Genomic DNA, 19,955 nt, shown 5'->3' on the forward strand with positions numbered 1-19,955 from the left:
GACACCTATAAAACCTGCTGGATATGGGCTCTCCAGAACCAGAGTTGGATATATAGTGAAAAGTGTTCAATTAAAAAATGTTGAATTTAAATCTTGAACAAAGAAGTCTATGCGGCGATCTGATTCAAGCATTCAAAATTCTAAAAGGTATTGACAATGTCGACCCAAGAGACGACTTCGACCTGAAAACAGAAACAAGGACCAGGGGTCACAAATGGAGATTAGATAAAGGGGCATTCAGAACAGAAAATAGGAGGCACTTTTTTACACAGAGAATTGTGGAAGTCTGGAACCAACTCCCCAGTAATGTTGTTGAAGCTGACACCCTGGGATCCTTCAAGAAGCTGCTTGATGAGATTCTGGGATCAATAATCTACTAACATCCAAACAAGCAAGATGGGCTGAATGGCCTCCTCTCGTTTGTACTTTTTCTTATGTTCTTATATAACAACGAAGCTACGTCTTTGTTGGTCCCCACCACTACTATCTAATTTTATTTTGGCGAAAAATATTATACATGGTCTTCATTATGCTAAAAAGCCTTGGCAGCATGAAATTAAGGATGGGAAGTGAAGATCTGCAATGATAGCAACCAACACAAGCAAATGGCTTTAAAAAAAATTATAATAATTGGAAAAGAAGATCATTTACAAAGGCTTTGCTCTTTATGTGACCATAGAAATGAGAAAATCTCTCTTATACATTGCAATTATTCCTACCCGGTCCAAAAAGACGCAAAAAACGGATTTCTAGTCGTTTTTTCTCCGGAAAAAGCTGAGAAAACCATTCAATGGCTGAGTGTGATCGATAGGAGCCGAGAGAAGCTGAAAAAAAAGGGGCATATCTCATGAATACAGATATCCCCGGCATCACATAGATAACATGGACATAAAGAAACAAGATAGCTGCTTCTGCATCCAGCGCTCAAAGAATATCACAGCCATTTGCAGAGCTTTTTTTAGATGTTATAGTAATAAAATAATGACTTGGATCGCATTATTGAGGAGTTTGGTGATAAAACGAGTGATCAGGAGATGATTTATCGGTATGCACTACTATCAAGAGGTATGTGAAAAAAACAGCGAACGACGGGTGGGGCGGCGCTGGAGATGCAGTACTGAGTGTCCTGTTGATATGCAGTGCCTTTTAAAGCTGTTTTACTGTGAAAAAAAATACTTTTAAACAGCGCGTCAGAAATAAACTGCACGTGTGAAAATAAATTGGACCTGACGCGCCTGACACGCACTTAATAAATGGACTGCAAAGGGTTAAGGACATTTTCTCCACACATTTTCATAGATTAACTACAGTATTGGTGTTTCTCTTTTTATTATAGCATTCAATTATAACTGATATTACACAATTTTAATTGAAAACATTTACATCATGTTTATGTTTTTTGTTATTTTCACAGTGCTGTCGGTTGTCCTTATTCTGACATTAACATCAACAAGGACTCTGTGCTTCCAGACCGTCTCAGTGGAGAAATGCCTCTGTCCAGTCCAGCCATGCCAAAGAACAAAAAAGGAGAAGTAAGCGGTGTACCAACACCCCCCTTGCTTGAGTAAGAGCAACATTTTCTTTCCCTTTAGCTCTAAGATAACACTTTAATGTACACGTTAGACCCTTTATAGATGAGTTGTAAGGCTTCAGCCTCCCGGTTTTATCATTGCTACTATTGACCCTCTGATTAGCCTCCTTTTAGTGAAATGTGACATTGAAAATATATATGTTGTTGTGTTACTTAAATGCATTTTGTATTTCCATTACTTGTGAAGTGAAATTATATAATAATAATAATAATAATAATAATAATAATAATAATAATAATAATAATATTAAAAGAGCCATATTTCAACCAACCCCACCCTGTTTTAGCAAAGAGCAAAGTGAACAGTTTCACAGCAAAATTATGGTTAACACAAAACGTGAATGTATAGAATCTGTTGAGACAGAGGTCTGAGATGATAATGGGATCTTTGTCAAACCTTTTCCACATGTTTTGAATATAAATTGGGTACAAGGCAAATACCAGATGGAATGAGATAACAGTTACTTTATGTTGTTATTATTATTATTATTATTATTATTATTATTATTATTATTATTATTATTATTATTATTTACTTTCTATCAGTTTTGTAATAAATTATAATAGTTGGAAATTAGGTTTCACAAGCCTTCTAAATACACAGTTTTTTATATGCAGTTTCCAAAATGTTGGTAACCTTGCTAAACCTCCATAAAGTATAAAATCTTTCATAAAAGACCAAAGTTTACTGAAATGTAGACAAGCCTACTGAATGTGCCAAGTCTGGCTTAATATCTCCAGTTGCCCATATGGTCAAAGTTATTTGAACTTCAGAGTAACCCTCTTAGCTTGCAAAAGAACACATTTATTTATCTTCCAGATTGCACAATTTTTAAAATAGGGAGTTTGATTTCAAGAAGACGAGGAAAGATCCCTAAGCACTCCCTGACATTTAAAGAAAGCTCCAGATGGACAGAGTCGTAGCTGTATTGCTGCTTTTTCTTTTGGAAAGGAGTGAAGTGTACAGAATGATGGAAATGAAAACATTTAGACTTTTTGAAATGTCAGCTCACTTTAATAAACTTTGCTGGTTTAATTAATCATTTTGCAATGTAGGCATATAGTACATTTAAAAAGTTTTAGTAACGAGCTTCAATTCAAAAACGGTGTAAAAGGTTTTAATATGCACTCCAAATTGATTACCATACAGATTATGTATTGTTTTATATTTTTTAGAAAACACTCAAACCCAAATAATTGCAGGCATCCTTTAGCTGCTAGTCGCTCTGCAGAGAGTTCTGGAACAGAAAAGATTCCTGCAGAGGAAATGAACAGTGAGCCACCACACAAGAAACCTCTCCTATGTAATAACAAGGGAAAGAAACATAACAGGTAAGCACCTGTTTAAACACAAACAACACTTTGGCCTCGATTTAAGACCATTTATTTAGGTGTCTGCTGCCACTACATGAACCCAGGTTATGTTGCAAATTATCTTTCCCTTATTCATTGAATTTCATCAACAGTTGAATATTAATTAAAAAAATTCTACCGGTAATCAAATTAGTTTCATTAAAATGTAAACTACCTAATTGGCCATGATTGTATAAGTTTAATTATATTATTGCTGTTTTGTGTATTTATTAATGAAAGGTCAGTTTATTGCTAATTTGGGCTTGTCAGTTAACCCTTTGCGGTCCATTTATTAAATGCGCGTCAGGCACGTCAGGTCTAATTAATTTTCACACGCACAGTTAATTTTAGACACGCTGTTTAAAAGTATTTTTTTCCACAGTCAAACGGGTTTAAAAGGCCCTGCATATCAACAAAGCACTCACTAGGCATCTCCAGCCCCGCCCCACCCTTTTGTTCGCTATAGCTTTCACCTATGTAAGAAATAAATAATAATAAAAATAATAGTCGTACATACCGATCAATCATCTCCTGATCACTCGTTTTATCACCAAACTCCTCAATAATGCCATCCAAGTCATTATTTTATTACTATAACATCTCAAAAAAGCTCTGCAAATGTCTGTGTTCTCTGTGCGCTGATTCACAGGCAGCCAGCTTGTTTACTTACGACCGCCCCGTTATCTGATACCAGGGTCATGTATGACTATTCATGAGATGAGATGTTTTTTTTCGACTTGTCTCGGCTCTTGTCGCTCCCACTTGGCAATTGAATGGTTTTCTTGGCTTTTTCCGGAGAAAAAACGACTAGAAACCCGTTTTTTGCGTTGCTATAATGATGTCGGACCCAGTCCGACAAAGGACCTGAGAGGAATAATTGCAATGTCGGACCCAGTCCGACAATGGACCGCAAAGGGTTAAGGCTATTTATTGAAATAATGGTGGAAAAATATATCCAGTGTTTTTAAAAGATAATGGTCATATCCCCAAAGACCCTGGATCACTCTTTAAGTTCGACCTGCTTGTGGCCTCTCTTTTTTTGACTCAAGACAGCAATTGTCAGAACATTTCGTAATTTTGTACCAAGCTTATTGTGGCATTTATCTTCTATAATGAATTAAACTCAAAGATGCTGTTTTTGCTTAGAACTTGAATGTCAGTGTTTGACACCAATGGACCTTTTCCAACATTTCTATCTCTGAAGTTGCTCCACCCCATGGGCCACATGGATGTGAAAATGTATGCTGGGGGGGGGCAGGGTCATAAAAGCTGATACATATCAAGTGTAATTGTATTGAATTATATTGAATTTAGAGTTGGACGTCCAAGTAAACAACAGAAAGTTGAGGAGTTGGAGGAAGAGGAAGAGCTAGATAGTGAGGTGTCTTCAATTACTGAAACCAAAGGTATGTGTTCCAACATGATTGAGTACAACTATGAATGATTAAGTGAAAGATTGAAAGGCGGCACATGTCACGCAGCAATCACGTGATCAAGCAGTGTGGAGTAGTGGTTAGGGCTCTGGACTCTTGACCGGAGGGTCGTGGGTTCAATCCCAGGTGGGGGACACTGCTGCTGTACCCATGAGCAAGGTACTTTACCTAGATTGGTCCAGTAAAAACCCAGCTGTATAAATGGGTAATTGTATGTAAAAAAAAAATATGGGATATGTGTATAATGTGATACCTTGTAACAATTGTAAGTCGCCCTGGATAAGGGTGTCTCCTAAGAAATAAATAATAATAATAATAATAATAAAAAGTGCATTACGCATGCAAAGGCTGCCACTTAGAGTCTTTAAAACTGTTCCCGTTCATCATTCAGTGCTCCCATTACTGTTGTTCCTTATCCTTACAGTGATTAGATCATTAGTAATGACTGAAATTTACATGCTAATCACTACAAATTAAAAAGGCTGTAAATGTGTCTAGCACATAAAGAGCTCACCTCAACCTCTATAGTTTTTAACACATTTCACTAGTAAGATTTAAGGGCTAGTCATACTATATCGTTGCCTGACGTTTTGCTGCTATTTTTGTATTCAGACTTGCGCGTCAAATATCACAGGCAAGATGGGGGCATGTCGGATTATAGTAAGCACTATAATAGATTTAAAGTAAGAACTATTGGTATGTTAAATTACACTGTTTTAACGACAGGTTTTCGTTAAATGTCCTGGTGTAGCTTTTAGAACGTGCATGCCATGAGATACAACGGCCCATTATTAAATATAGAATGAACTACAAAACAAATCATGTATCTAATTATATCCAGTAGCATCCGCAGGTAAGTGGTATTGTAGTTACAGCAAATTAAACTGTCTAAACGGTTTTATGTCATGTTAGTATATGTGTATTTTTCCCCAATAATGTAAAACACTGTCTGACGTTACATTTGCATTGACAGTACCAACTAAAACAAAATCAAGATGCTAAATTATTGCATTTGGTAGTCCTGTCTGTACTTCTAATTTTGTTTAAACAATATTTTTGTTGTCAATAACATTTGTTACCAATAACACAATTTGAGATTATATAAATATATATACAGTATATTTCAGCTCTTGCACTAGACGGCGGTACTCCCCTAGGGTTTCTCGTTGCTCGTTATTATAGGGTGAATCCGCATTCTTCTCTTTCTTTCTCCTCTTCTTCGGAGCAATAACCATGCAGCAGCTTGCACCCGATCCATATTGCCTTCAGATTATATCCAAATTTAGCAGGACACGGTGGTGATCGCAGCATTTTTCATCAAAAAATCAAACCTGTTTAGGTTTTTTTTTTTCACAGCAATTATGCTCAAGTGTCAAAAGGTAGTATTCAATTCCATAGGTTCGATTTTTTACAATAGAAAACACAACGAATAAACGTTATGGTGTGTATAGCCCTTTATGGCATCTCATTTATTGAGAATTGTGTTGACTATTAATAATTTGAAATTGAGAAACAAGTTACAGTTTGGAAATGTCGATTTTCTTTTTTTTTAATTGCTGAAGTGAGCAAATGCCTTACGGATATATCCCTGCTAGCTACTGTATTTTAACTTTCTTTTGTAGATTTTCATTTCTTACCTGCCTCATATTATGTCTGAGGGAACGTGTACTATACAATGCATTATCCAAATGGAAACCCAGCATTATTTCTTCATTTTCAGAAACAGAAGAGCTCACCTTGCAGCAAGCCCTGCACCAGTCAGTGTTCATGCCTTCCACGTCTCCATTACCCAGTCTACCTCTGTGCTGGGAGCAACACAGCAAACTCCTCCCCAGTGTTGCTGGCATAACTGCCAGCACAGTGGCCCAATGGACTGTAGAAGAGGTACAGTAGCTACATAGATTTGTTTGATAAACTTGCATCTATTTAATAATTTTTGTAGTCAATTCGCCATACTTTTTTTAGCATTCAAGAGATCTGAATTTTCTAAGAAAGAAACTTGAAAGAGAGATTCATAAAAATCTTAATTCCAGCAACACAGGTGTACATCAATAGTGAATACTTGCCTTTTAACAGATTTCTTAATCATATTCAAAAGGGAATACGATTAACAGCTTCAGCAGCTCATATCTCATAAACCATTTGAGACTTTGTATTCAGTGTGGTAAAAACTCCTTGGGAAACCTCTGACCTAACCTTGCTTTCATAATGTGGTTACATTATGTTTTTTGTTTCTAGTTTTAGATATTGTGCAGATTAATTATTGCTCTGGGTTATTTATTGCTACAGTATTTTTTCAATAAAGTGCACCCTCTACACCTCAAGCCCTAGACCCCCTTGTCATGCAAGCTTGCATTGGAACTTTAGTTTAAACAGCCAGTACCACAGACACTAACACGTTTGTGAATGTTCAGAAATTCTGAAAAGGATTGTGTACTTGAGTATAACCCTGGAGTAATGTTAGTTTAATCGCTACAGCATTAATACTTCTATGGGGTTAACCTTCCATATACTGCATCCACCACTATTATATTTGAAAATGTAATGCTTTAAGCACTACATTCGTCAAGTTTGTTGTACCTTCTGGTGATTTCAAATTTTTTTTTTTTGTTTTAGGTTTCAGAATTTATCCAAGGTTTACCAGGGTGCAATGAGCAGGTCAAAACATTCCGAGAGGAGGTAAGTTTGTTGTGGTAGCTTGAAATTATCATTGACATACTGAGATTGTCATGAACCTATATATAGTAAGGGTATATATGATATGCCCTACCCTCCAAAAAGTACTGGGATACACATCTGTCAAACAGCAATGTACCATTCCTCTTGCAAAAGTACATTTTAGCTTGTATTTACTGTGCAATGTACTAAAAGTACACAATACATGCATTTCCTGTGCAGTGTAGAAGTTTATGCATGACAGGACACTTGTGGAAAAATAAGATGTTCTGTTACAGGAATCAGATGTTTTTATGGGCAATAATAGTAAGGCTGATGCATTCTATCGATAGTCAATCCTGTGCATCGTTTTGTGTAAAGGGTTTAAGCAAAGGAAAGTTTTTATTTTTTATTAAATTTGGAATCTGCAGTTATTTTTTGCATTAAGCGCAGAGCTTCTCTGATCCCCTCAGGTCTGACTCACTGAATCTGCACGCGATTGAGCTCACCTTCTCCCCCCTGCACTGCCCCCTGTGAGTGTTTACTGATGGGATTGCATCTGTGCAGGAGTCTTCAGAGTAACAGAGCAAGTCAAGAGCGTTGTGTTAGAATTAAATACTGTATCGACCGAGCTACAAATACAATGCCTTCCGATGTTTGGCAATTATTTTCTAAAGTAAGACGGCAAGAAAGTAAAGTAAAGAAAGTAATGTTTGGGATACTCCGGTAACACAACTAATCTGTGTGACCATCTAATGAGATGGCACCCTATAAGACTTCAAACAGAATCTGCATTTATTCATCTGAACGCCCCGGAGTAAAAATGAAGAAAAACAACCAAGATTGTTCCAAAAGTTGTATATTTGGTCAGAAGTATTAAGCATCTCGGCAACGTCAGTCCCTAGTGAGCAGGTATTCAGTAATGCTGGACAGATTGTCATCGCTTAAATTAAAATGTATTTGTTAGCTTTTTAAGAACATTATTCGGTGTTTGATGATCTAAACTTATGGTGTCTTTTTAAATACCTCCCTACAGTACCTTTTAGATGCTTAGATTCTTGATCATAATAAAACAAGGATTTGATTCAATGCAGTGTAAAAAAGAAAATAAAAAAAGGAATAGAGTAAGTTTTGAATCCCCATCCCAGTCATTGCCGTGACATCTGTTGTGAATGTCTGGAATGGAACAGATGTGGGTCACACTTGCCATAATCCACATGTTTTTAAGAACTTCAGTTTGCCTGCCATGAACGATTCAGTTAATTTTTTTGTTTGCACAAGATTGATTATTTTATGTTCACTGCCCTTTCTGATTTGCCTGTCTGAAATTGGCAGCACTGGTAATAAAGCTGGAGTCCTTTTATCTTCAGGCAGGTCTCCATGGTGCATAGTAGCAATAGGCAAAATTGTTGTGTTTTCCATGCCTTACAGTGGCAGATTGCCATCTGATAACATCTGCCATTAGTGTAAATGGGAAAATGTGCCACTGTATCAGTCAAAATTAATTGTCTCTGTACACATAAATATTTATTGTGAGTGTGCTTAAATGCTTTGTTTTCAACAATTTGGCATAGAACATTGGAAAATGTGTCAACGGTTTCCTATTCACTGATTCTATGCATATTCAGTAGGCTCATCTACATTTTAGTAAACTTTGGTCTTTTATGAAAGATTTCATACTTTATGGAGGCTTGGCAAGCTTACCAACATTTTGGAAACTGCATATTCACAAGCGTATTTAAAACTGTAATTTTGTTGAAACAGTAAGAGAATACAGATAACCTACAGTATATTTGATCAAACACCATCTGTGTGTAATGTGTGTATGTCTGGAATAAGGGGGTAGAAAAATCAAGATCTTTTAATATAACAGACTGTCATAGGATTAACATCTCTCAGTAAAGTTTTTTTTTTTATTATTTCTTTAACGTGAAGACTTGTATTAGGAAAATATGAAGTGGTCGATATACAGAGAAAACCTCCAAAATGTAGCCTTACTGCAGAAGGTAGTCTACATAGAATTATTCTGGTACTGCACTATGTCAGAAACTTGCTTGCAATTGCAAGTTCATCTACAAAGATTATCATTTGATTGTAAAGTGCATCTACTTGCCATACAACTCTGCACAGTTTCTAGCTTGTTCTTAAACTAACAAACAAAACACAGGAAGGTTTTAGGCCCTTAAATAAATGTTTTTAAAAAGTTTGTTTTAGAAAACATTTTAATGTAAGCACTGCCAATATAAAACAACATTGGTTAGTGTTGGTATTTTGAATTGGACTGTTGCACATTTGATTGTGGGAATAGTTTGAGGGCATTCATACTAAATAGGAAAAAAAACACCAAGTGTACAAGTCCATTGCTCATCCCCCACACCTGTAAATAGACTATTGAGAGAAGCATATTTACTGAAAAATATTAGTGGATGTTTGATTGGTATGTAAGTATCAAGTCAACTGAAATCAGATTGAATCAACAAGGTTTCCATGCAGAACATAAAGTGCTGTTGCAATGTGAGCACACAGGATGTTCAATTCAAAAAGCATTTAGACAACCTTAAGATATTGTCACAGAGCAGGTGTCACATGGGTTGCCACACGAGAGAGAGAGAGAGTAGCAGATTGTAGTTCGGTGTAGTACATGTATATACAGTAGTTTATTGTACGGTAATAGACGGTCATCACAGACAGTGTCGCGACAGGTCTGAGATTTCCAACATGCCTCATGGCTACATGATAGTACAGAATTCTTTAGACAAGAAAATACATTTCTTTAAAATAAAAGTTGCACATCTGGGCCCAATTTCTGAAGGGTGCTGCCTTTGAACTTTCCGCCAGCCCGGCTCACTTTTGCCTCAACACCATGGGCAGCGGTTATGCCAGTGACTCACACCTTGCTCCGCTCCGCTGTTCCCATATCTCAGACTCAGTCTAACCCACTGTCCGTTTCCTGTGATACATATAAAAGTGAGAGGACTAACTAGGGGCCCGATGGAGCTAGAATTGCATTCTGCAGGGGATCCCTAGTCAGTCTATTAGCTCCACGTTCTCACACAGGGATGGCCAGAATACAGCGCCCTGCCACAGATATACTGTACATAATTAACTGTTCCTAAACAAAATAGTTAAACTAAGCTTTTTAGTGTTTCAAGCTTTAACTATATCGGCTCATTAATTCTGTAATTGTTATCATATGCTCCAGACACACTTCATAGGCATTGTAGATGTTTCATGATTTCCATTACACGAGAGTAGATGTTAAAACTTCATGCTGATTTGAACTCGGCTCTCACCAAGATAAGCACCAACTAAGACGTAGCTTTACAGTAAACTAATGTGATCCATATGTGTCTCCATCCATTTACGTTTCCTTCCATATGATGATGTAGATATCCTTCTGTCTGGTGTTAATGGCTGAAGTGTAATGCTGGCTCCAGGGATCAGCTTATTTTGCCTCCCTGGCGCATCAGCACACACAACGGCTGCGATGCTGGCTCCGGGGATCAACCAAAGTGCGGCCTCCCCAGCGCATCAGCATGACAACCGTCTGGATTGAGCTAAGTAGGGTAGTGTATTGAATTAACAAAACAAAAAATAATAATTAACTGAGAGGTATTGGAGGAAAAAATACACCTATTTTGTTTATAACTTTTAGAATGTTTGTATGCTGTAACTTCTGTAGTGTGCTGTCATCTGTACCAGAATATGACACTGCAAGTTACTGGGATTAACACTGATCCAGAGTCTTTTTTAATTCACACTTCATAGGCATTGTAGATGTTTCTGGGGATCTCATTGGAGTGGAAAACATTTTTTTTTTAGAGTAGGTGAGATCAAACAGAATGTTCAAGCAAAAAAGCTGCTTTCAGATGTTAGAAAGTTAGAAACACCGTCAGGATATCTAAATACATACCGGTATATTTAGAAAAACTAACACCTGAAGTGCACTCTAACAACAGTTTCGATTTCAGGAGTTCATTTTTGTTTTCTGTTTCACTAAACTTACCATCTGTTTCAATAACAAATGAAAAAATAATTTAAAAAAAATTATACTCGAATCTCAATGGAGGCCTCGAATTTTACACAAGGTCGACTTTTACTCGAGCGAATACGGTAATTGTAAAAAAAAAAATGTTGAAATGTTTATCATTGAGAACCACATCATCCTTATGAGGTTCAATTGAGGATGTTTCTTTGCAGTCTTTCCTTTATTCATCACACTCTGCAGAAATCACCATACATGGTTTCTTGAGGAGGAGTGCATCTGAAAGGTCATTTGCGCAGTGGAAAACATATTTTTCCAACACTGTCAAATATGCTAATTTCATCATTAGACCATATATAATTAGCATTTCCTAAACAAACTTTATTTGAAGTAAGTTTGGATTTGTCACTTGTTATCTGCTGAAGTCTAAATATAATAATAACCTAAAGTAGTTTTTATTTTCCAAATAGTCACTAATTTTCTAATATTGCATTTGACGGCTTTGTCATTTTAATTGGAGATCACTGTTTTACCAGGTGATTACTGCATTGTCCATTGGCTCTTAAGTAATGATTTGATACCAGTTTCTTGTGGATCACACATACAGTAATTATCAAACTTTGTGTAAGGGAGTCAGAAGGATTTTTCATCCTTTTTTTGAACTGTGGATTTAGAATGTTTCTTTGCTATCGTGCTGTGATGAATAACTCCTCTTCACTGTAAAAAAAAAAAAAAAAAAAAAAAAAAGTCTTTCAATTTAAAAATAAATGTTTACTTGTGTAATGTGATGTCTTGCTGTTCCAGTCCTTAAAAAAAATAAGAAAGAAAAGTGTAAGGTAAATTCATTATTTACTGGAAATGTATATAGGGCCTATTTCTTTGTTATGGTTTGTTCAGGTGGGATGGGTGGGGGGTAGTTTACCTGGTATAGGTGTGTGTGTGTGTGGGTGGGGGGGGGGGGGGGAGAGAGAGAGAGAGCTCTTAGTGCCATTTAGAGGGGAGCAGGCTTGGCGGACAGATAGGGATATGCTCTCATTAATGAGCTACTGTATATTGTGTTGTGTTGTGTTGTGTTGTGTTATTTTTGTTTGTTTGTTTTGCTGTTGAAAGTTCTGGTTGCAATAAATGTTTTAGGATTGCAACCCTATTTCTGCCTCACAGCTATACCCTGCCATAACAAGAGCCACTCGGCAACCTTTACACACGCATACTTTATGTAAATCCCTGACCTCAGGGTGTTTAATTAATCCTCAGGGTGCTACTGGAAGTTATTCCAGCCCTGTATTGATTTCCTAATGAGGACCCAACCAGATATAACAACTTGCACTACAGTCAGTTTATCAGAAAGGAGCTTGTGCAGATCATAAATAAAAGGAGAAGGAGTTTCAGTGAGATTGGAAAAGCAACAGCTGTCAAAGGCACAGCTGTCAAAGGCACAGCTGTCAAAGGCATAGCTGTCAAAGGCACAGCTGTGTTGTTGGGTGAGGATGTGGGGTGTTATTATTTGATCTTACCCTGGCGTCAAATGGTTAATAATAATAATAATAATAATAATAATAATAATAATAATAATAATAATAATAATAATCCCCTGTTATTGTAACATATATCTGTTTGAAATGCAGTTCCAGGAGTGACCAGCTCAATATATGAACCAGTAAAATAATTCCGTCAGACCCTTATTGGAAAATATCTGTAGATCTTCCTCTTTCAGGACTTGATCTCTATTAGACCACGTTATAGAAATGATGGAAAGTTGTAATTTTGTATGGGTGGTTGTGAGGGTATTCTACCAATGGATTTACAGTGCTGCATTGTCACATGTATGTACTGTACTACTAAATTATGTATTTTAGATATAATTTATATAGTTTTTGTGAATTTGTGTGTATGTGTGTGTGTGATTAATCTGCAAGAAATTTCTGGTTTGCTCTAGCATTATAAAGTTGAGATCAAACATTTCCCAGGGGTTTAAAGGGATTAGTCCATTGGTTTGATGTGTGAAACAGCTTTAAAATACCAGCATTGATAAACAGAGTAATAGACAGCAAGGTTATGGAATTCATTTGTGAACCAAGGCATAAGTGAATTACTCCTGTCTATTAGGGATAATAATAATAACAAAAATCAGTTTCATTCAGAAATCCTTATTTGAAAAAAAAGGAAATATAAGTTATATTTTAATCTTAGTTTACAGTAACTGCGTCTTACTTGAATCGTTTTAATTATCATCCAACTTCAGTTGTTTTAGTTTAAGAAAATACAGTTGAACAAAAGCTCCAGAACACAAATCCAGGAATATTCTGTACATTTGGCGGTTTTTCAGTAGTTCCGCTTCATTCAGTAATCCTTATTTAAAAAAATAAAAAATAATAAGAATAATAAAGTTCAATGTTAATGTTATTTTAACTACATCATTCTACTTTAGTTACATGCTTTCAGATGTTTTTGCTTAAAACAATGATCATCTCTACATGCTCCGGGGTGAGTCCAGCAGTGGAAGGTCACAGATGAAGCATACTTGTGCACATAGCCTTTCTCCATGTGTGCAGTTATCGTTTGCCTCAAAGGCACACGGTATTCCGGCTCCACAAAAGCCATTAATTTGTGAAATCCTGCCCCTTCAACAAAACATATTGGGCTCTATGTATCATTGATTTTTCTTTTGTATCTTTTCGTAGCTTTTTTTGTGACTTTGTAGATCTACCTGCGATGTATTAAAGTCATTTTCACTCCTGTAACTTAATTTCATCCCTGCTGCGGTAGTTTAGTTACGACTGTTCATTGCAAACTACTTTTGTATGCAAATATACGAATCTCATTATAATATCGAAGTTTTGCGCTTACCCTCGATGTATTATCATTTTTTCCTGATTTACGACTTTGGTTTGTACCTGTTATTTTATGCATGCCTCTCATTGGCATAGATTCTTCTGGCTGTTCTTATGTGAAACTTCCTGTTTAAATGTTTACGGGCTTTTAGTTACTTTAAAATAAAGCACCTTAAAATATAAAATAAAGCACAACCATTTTTTTATGTTTTCGCTTATGAATAAGGCCCTGTGAAAGTCATGGACATTTTCTTTAAAATTCTCGACAGTGTTTCACGGGTAAAGTATTGTATATCGCGGAATGTGCACAGAACTATTTTATAAATTATGTGTACAGATTATTATTTTTTAAACATCAAATATAGAGATAAATGCATTGACATCATCAAAATCAACGTCAAAGTTATTCAAGCACTTTACAATAGCTTGTGAAACGGTGTTGTAATTAACAGCCTGTAGGTAGTGTATCTGCAAGGACAGCTTTCAGTTCTAGTATGTCAGATGCATGTTCACCATTTAGGTCTTGCAAAACAAATACAATGTGTAACCCATACTGATCTTGGGCATCAGTCGACTCGTCAGTGACCACTGACAAGCAACCAGACTGTTTTACGGTTATTTGTTTCTTTGCAAGTAAAGCAGTCGCAGTACTGCTCTGGATTTCTGCCTTTCTCTTTCGGTGAATATTTGAATCTAAATGCCGTCAACAGCTGGTTCTCGGGGTAGTGATCTACAGTAACGTTGCAGGACGTACAGAAGAGCTTACCGTTACCGCTGTGTAAAACTCCTGCTGGATACTGCTTTACATGATCTGCTGTACACATTTTTAGCCTTTTTAGAGACCTCCATTTTCTTGTTTACAGTGTGTAGTATTTTAATTTCCCGCCTAGATTGCATATAGTCATATGACATAATCACTTCACAGCACTATGTGCATGGCAAATAGTACATGCTGGCACACAGCAGAGCTGTACAGTTTCGTTAAATGTGATTCTTTTTTTATGAAATAAAAATAATAGTTATGAAATAATTTATTTTTATTTCTTAAAAATATTGCACAAATCATGGTATTGGGCTAATTTCACGATTTCCGCGCAGCCCGTGAAATCGCGATTTACACAGGGCCTTACTTATGAGTTGTAATGAATGCATTTGTACTGTGGGCTAGGTTTTGAGATGCACATGTGTGTTTTTTTTTTTTAAATATATAAACGTTTTCATACTAACTTTTGTACTTGATAACATTAACATAATTTGCAGGACAGTAGGTGTCTTTGTCCTTCAGTTTTCTTTCAATCACACTGTGGACAGAGTCACATTCCGTGTGTGTGTGTGTGTGTGTCCACGCTCAAGGTATTTCTGTGTGATGGTCTTCTTATTAGTTACGGCACAGTGAAGCAAGGCATTCGAAAGAACAGTGTTGCGGTTCTGGTATCCACAGCCATCACTCCACAAAATATATTCATCATATCCGCTGTGCTGATTGAGAGTCAGTGATGCATGAAGCAAATTCATTTCAAGATAATCCTCCTTCTCCTTCATGCCAAACATAGCAGGTGACATCATGGCTACAGATTGTGAACTGAAAGGTTTTAAACATTGGACAAAGAAGGCGTGCTTGAAGGTCCATACAAATAATTAAAATCTTTTGCTTGCCGTCTATGCCACTTTGTTTGTCTGCTTCTTTTGAGTCACAGGCTTCTTTTTCTTCTCTGGCAGTGAACTTGCCATGTATCTTCGGAAACATTACCTGCCTTGAAGGCACAACAGGTGTCACATTGAACTTTTCTAGGATGGTAAAGACTCTGATTTAACTTTCTAATCTCCTCACTGAGGATCTGGCGACACAGTGCAGTTTTGTTATTTTGTTCACAATATTCTGTGTATTTTTCGTGTAAATGGAGCAAAGAAGTAAAGACAGGTTCCAAGTATAACTTTGAACTTAAAGAACGACAGTAGTGTGATGGTACATTTGGCAAAATGGTAAGGAATGCTCTGAGAAATTCTCGTTCTTCAAGGTCAAATGTACGAGGACCAGAACGCTGCAGCTTCGTGTTGTCTTCAACTACAGGTAGGTTTTCTTGATGGTTTTGGATCCAGTTCCTCACAGACCATTCCCCAAGCCCAAGTGTGGAGAGGAACATGTTTTTACATACTGGTTTTCTTATTCCATCTTCTTTCAGGTGGTAAAATAGGGAAGATGACCGTCTAGAATTCTCAAGCGCTGTATTTTGTTTTGTTTTGTTTCACTACACATTCTGTACTAGGCCTGCCACATAAACTTTTCTTATTATTCAAGTCTATTATTAATATTCAAGATTGATGTCAAAACCTTCTATCTCCCAATAAGCCTAAACTTGTTATAAATCAAAAGTTACTAATCAAAATATAAACTTTACAATTAAGAAATCTAAATAAACAATACAAAGATGAATAATGAGGGATAGTTCAAATATATATCAGAAAAACCTCTTACCTCAATTAAGCTTGCAAAGAACACATGGAATCCTGCTCAGTAGTTGATGTTAGTGTTGACGTACAAGTTTTTTTCATGACACTGTATTATCCAATTGACATACAAGGTTAAGTCACATGGTGTTTTGAATCACCTTTATTAGTTGTTGACTTATGAGACATTAGTTTCTATTCATGTAAAAAAAAAAAAACAAGAGCCAAAAATTGACATACAAAGTTTTGTCATAACACCGACGATGTGTTATTCTTACAGTCATCCATAATTTTAAAAATCAAACAAGCAAATATGTGTTGAATAAATATTACAACAAATCCCGACATATTCTTACTTTCTTACTTTTTTGCTTTGCAAAAAATTAATCTGCGTAAACATTAAAATGGGCATTTCTGCAAGCAGCGCCATCAACAGACCACAGCCGCATCGCATTTCCATCCACAAACAAATTTATTAACCAGCTAGTTTCTTTTACAAAAAAACATGACAAAAAATGTAACCACAATCTTTACCTGCATTGTTATGCATCATCAAAACCAAACAAACAGCATAAATTGTATACAATATAATATAGCATGGCATAAACACCTACAGCAATTTTGCACTTGAAGTAAACATAAACATAACTTACTGTGAGTCGAGGCACATCGGGTCGATTGCGGTGTACCAAAGTTAGTCCACTTGATGCGTCTAACTAGTGGATTAAGCAGGTTTAGTCCACTTGTACACTTGTTAATCCCGATTGCAGCGTACCAGATGATAATCACCACAGGAGGATCATCCGCTAAATCGGACTAAACAAGATCCTGATTGTAGCGTACCAAATCGGATGAGAGATGATCCTGTTCAGGCGGACTAACATAGTACAATGAAGTATGAGACTAAAGGGGCGTTCACACCAGACGCCGTGCGGCAAAAGCTATTCTTATCAATGGAGGCGGTTACGGGAAGCGGCCGCGCCGTGACAGAAACTACTAGCAACCAATCAGGGAAAAGTAGGAGGCTCCTTTGCGAGGAAGAAATACAAATATTTTATTTTAAAATACAATGGAGAAAAAGCTTGTGGTTCTGATTTCAGATTTTCAAGAGTTGTATAATACAACATTAAGTAGGTTTGAAATCTGCCTTTATCAAACCGGAGCTCCTGTATCAGACGATGATATTCGTCGTACCTTTTTCTTTTCTTGAGGAAGTCTTGGACCCACAGCGATCTTATATATTTTTTTCTTTCTCCGGTAGAGCAGGGCGATCGCAGTTATCTTTTTTTGTTTGCTGTTCATTGCTCCAGGTATTGTGTTGTCAGATGCACAGTACCATTGATTGTTGCCGCGTTTACAGTTTCCCCCCCAAAAAAATTGATATGAAGGGATGGCAGTAATTGCATTTTTTAATCATGTGTATAATGCTCAATAATATCAGTGCATAATGATGCCGTGAACTCACACTGTCTTTGCCTATACCCAGCAAACCAGACAAAAGTCACAAAGAAAGAAAGAAAATATTAAAAGCAACATGTTTTTATTTTATTTTAAATGACACAATTGCCTGATATTTTCAGTAATTGTGGGGGGATTATGATGGTGTTATGTTTCGCTCCTCATTACTTAAAATATTTTTTTTTTACTAAGCTTTGTGTCTTCTGTATAAAAAGAGTTTTCCCTTCCCGCTGACATTTACAGTTTGTTGCTTGTACATGTAGCCATGACGTAACAACAGACCGCCCACTGACTTTCCCCTGCCGCGTTGGTGTGAACAGTGGTCTGCGGCGACTGCAGAGCGACGCGCGTCTGGTGTGAACGCCCCTTAACTCAGTACGCTTACTCGTCCTACGTTTATACAGCACATTTTAAAACAAATACAGTTCCATTATTCTCTGAAATGACTTATGAAAGTTATTAAAATGAAAAGTGAAGCATTTTGTTCAGTAAGGTTCGTGCGCCGATGCCGAGTCGCATGAAGTGCTTCATGTTCAGTGCAAGGTACTGTAGACGCACATAACCCAGTGTCTCAAGTGAAAGGCATCACTAAAATGTAACAGAATACAGAACTATATACAATATTTTAAATTATTATATAAAATTGACAATTGCACTGTGTACTGTTATATCATTACCTTGTATCGTTGATACACAATATTAAACAATTATACATTTTGTAGGTAGACTGAGAATGTAGCCTGTAAGTTAGTTATGGTTGAGGAACAAAATATGCTGAAGAGACTGGTTTTGTTTTATTCATAAAAATGTTGCAAAAACTAATAAAGTGCCACACAATAAGATACTCCTATATTTAAATAATAATAATAATAATAATAATAATAATAATAATAATAATAATGCACGTTTGATGTATTCAATTTAACCGACAGAAACGTCACATGTATAATTTATTTGACAACGGAGTTGCCAGAGGTCAGGGTGGTAACCTTTTATCAAAACAAGCCCTGTTTTGTAATGGGACAGCCCATCTCTAGTATGTCCAATAGGAATGCATGGGCGGGGTCATATATTTATTTCCAGTCTTTTGGATCATTTTCAAGTCACGTCTGGTGTGGATTGACATTTGGCGACTTCGCTCTCTCGCATTGCACGCGTCCAGTGTGGATGCAGCTTAAATCTTTTGGTCTGCCAAGTCCACACCTCCCATTTTCCGATTGTACATTTCAACACACTCGGGTACGGTAACATCTTTACCTTCTGTATCACTTTTATCTCAGTTGCTATGTTCCTGATGCCTTTTGTCTGAAAGCAGTATACAGCAATCTCCCAGACCTGTAAACCACCTGTTCACCAACTTTGCATTTCGGAACCGAAGGAAAGTATTTTCTGTTGTCACGCAGTGTTCCGACAAGCTGGGTGTCGTGCTGATAAGTAAGAGTTGAAGCGAGTGGTACTTGATGTGTAGAGGTTGTCAGTAAGTATGTCCCTTATCCAACAGACCATCCATGAGAGACATCATAACATCATAGGGCTGGCCAAATTTACTCTTCTCTGTGTCGTTTGCAGCTCCTGTATACACTTTAAATTTGTACACATACGCGTTTGCACTGTCAGCAAGCACCCACAGCTTTATTCCAAATCGGTGATGTTTTTTGTTTGAAAGGTACTCTCATAAGAGACGTTAGGTTTTTCAATCCTACCAGGCTTTCATCAATTGAAACAAATTAATTTAGTACATAGTACTTTGTAAGAAGAGACTCCACATTATCAAGTACTGGTCACACTTTGAATAAACTGTCGTAACTATGTTCGTCTTTCTTCTTTTGCTTTCTGTTGTCATTCAAGTGCAGGTTTGCAAGACAAAATAGAAGTTTGTCGCTGGAATCCTGACGTTGCTTGCAGTGTATCTTTCGTATTCCAGTATTCTTTCACGTCAGGCTTCCACACTAACCCCATATTCAGCTACAACCCTAAAACAGCATGAAATCTATTTCTTGTCATACCGCCAGATTGCGACCACCATGAAAAAAGCCTCTCATAGGTTTTGGATTTAGCATTGTTTTTTTTTCTGTACTTTTCGTTAATTTCTAATGCATATTTGTTCGACTCCTCCCTCCCTGACGCTCTTTTCTTTGTCCTCGTCCTCTTCTCCATCCTCCTCTTCATTTAAATCGACATCGCTGTCATCCCCATCCAGG

The 19,955-nt window shown here is 36.8% G+C and overlaps 1 protein-coding gene across 2 annotated transcripts in view; it reads left to right on the forward strand.

The window, feature by feature from the left end:
* Positions 1 to 19,955, forward strand: part of LOC117402208 (lethal(3)malignant brain tumor-like protein 3) — a 52,021-nt gene that overhangs the window by 28,879 nt on the left and 3,187 nt on the right. The window contains exons 17-21 of one of the 2 annotated variants that reach the window (XM_034003127.3): positions 1,415 to 1,564; positions 2,795 to 2,923; positions 4,259 to 4,350; positions 6,098 to 6,261; positions 6,994 to 7,056. In XM_034003127.3, the coding sequence (XP_033859018.3) occupies positions 1,415 to 1,564; positions 2,795 to 2,923; positions 4,259 to 4,350; positions 6,098 to 6,261; positions 6,994 to 7,056 (598 nt within the window). Of the gene's footprint in view, positions 1 to 1,414; positions 1,565 to 2,767; positions 2,924 to 4,258; positions 4,351 to 6,097; positions 6,262 to 6,993; positions 7,057 to 19,955 lie in introns of both variants that reach the window. The other variant, XM_034003126.3, reaches the window with a different exon arrangement.

The sequence above is a fragment of the Acipenser ruthenus genome, chromosome 5 (genome assembly GCF_902713425.1).
Source record: "Acipenser ruthenus chromosome 5, fAciRut3.2 maternal haplotype, whole genome shotgun sequence".
In the NCBI taxonomy this organism is placed as follows: domain Eukaryota; kingdom Metazoa; phylum Chordata; class Actinopteri; order Acipenseriformes; family Acipenseridae; genus Acipenser; species Acipenser ruthenus.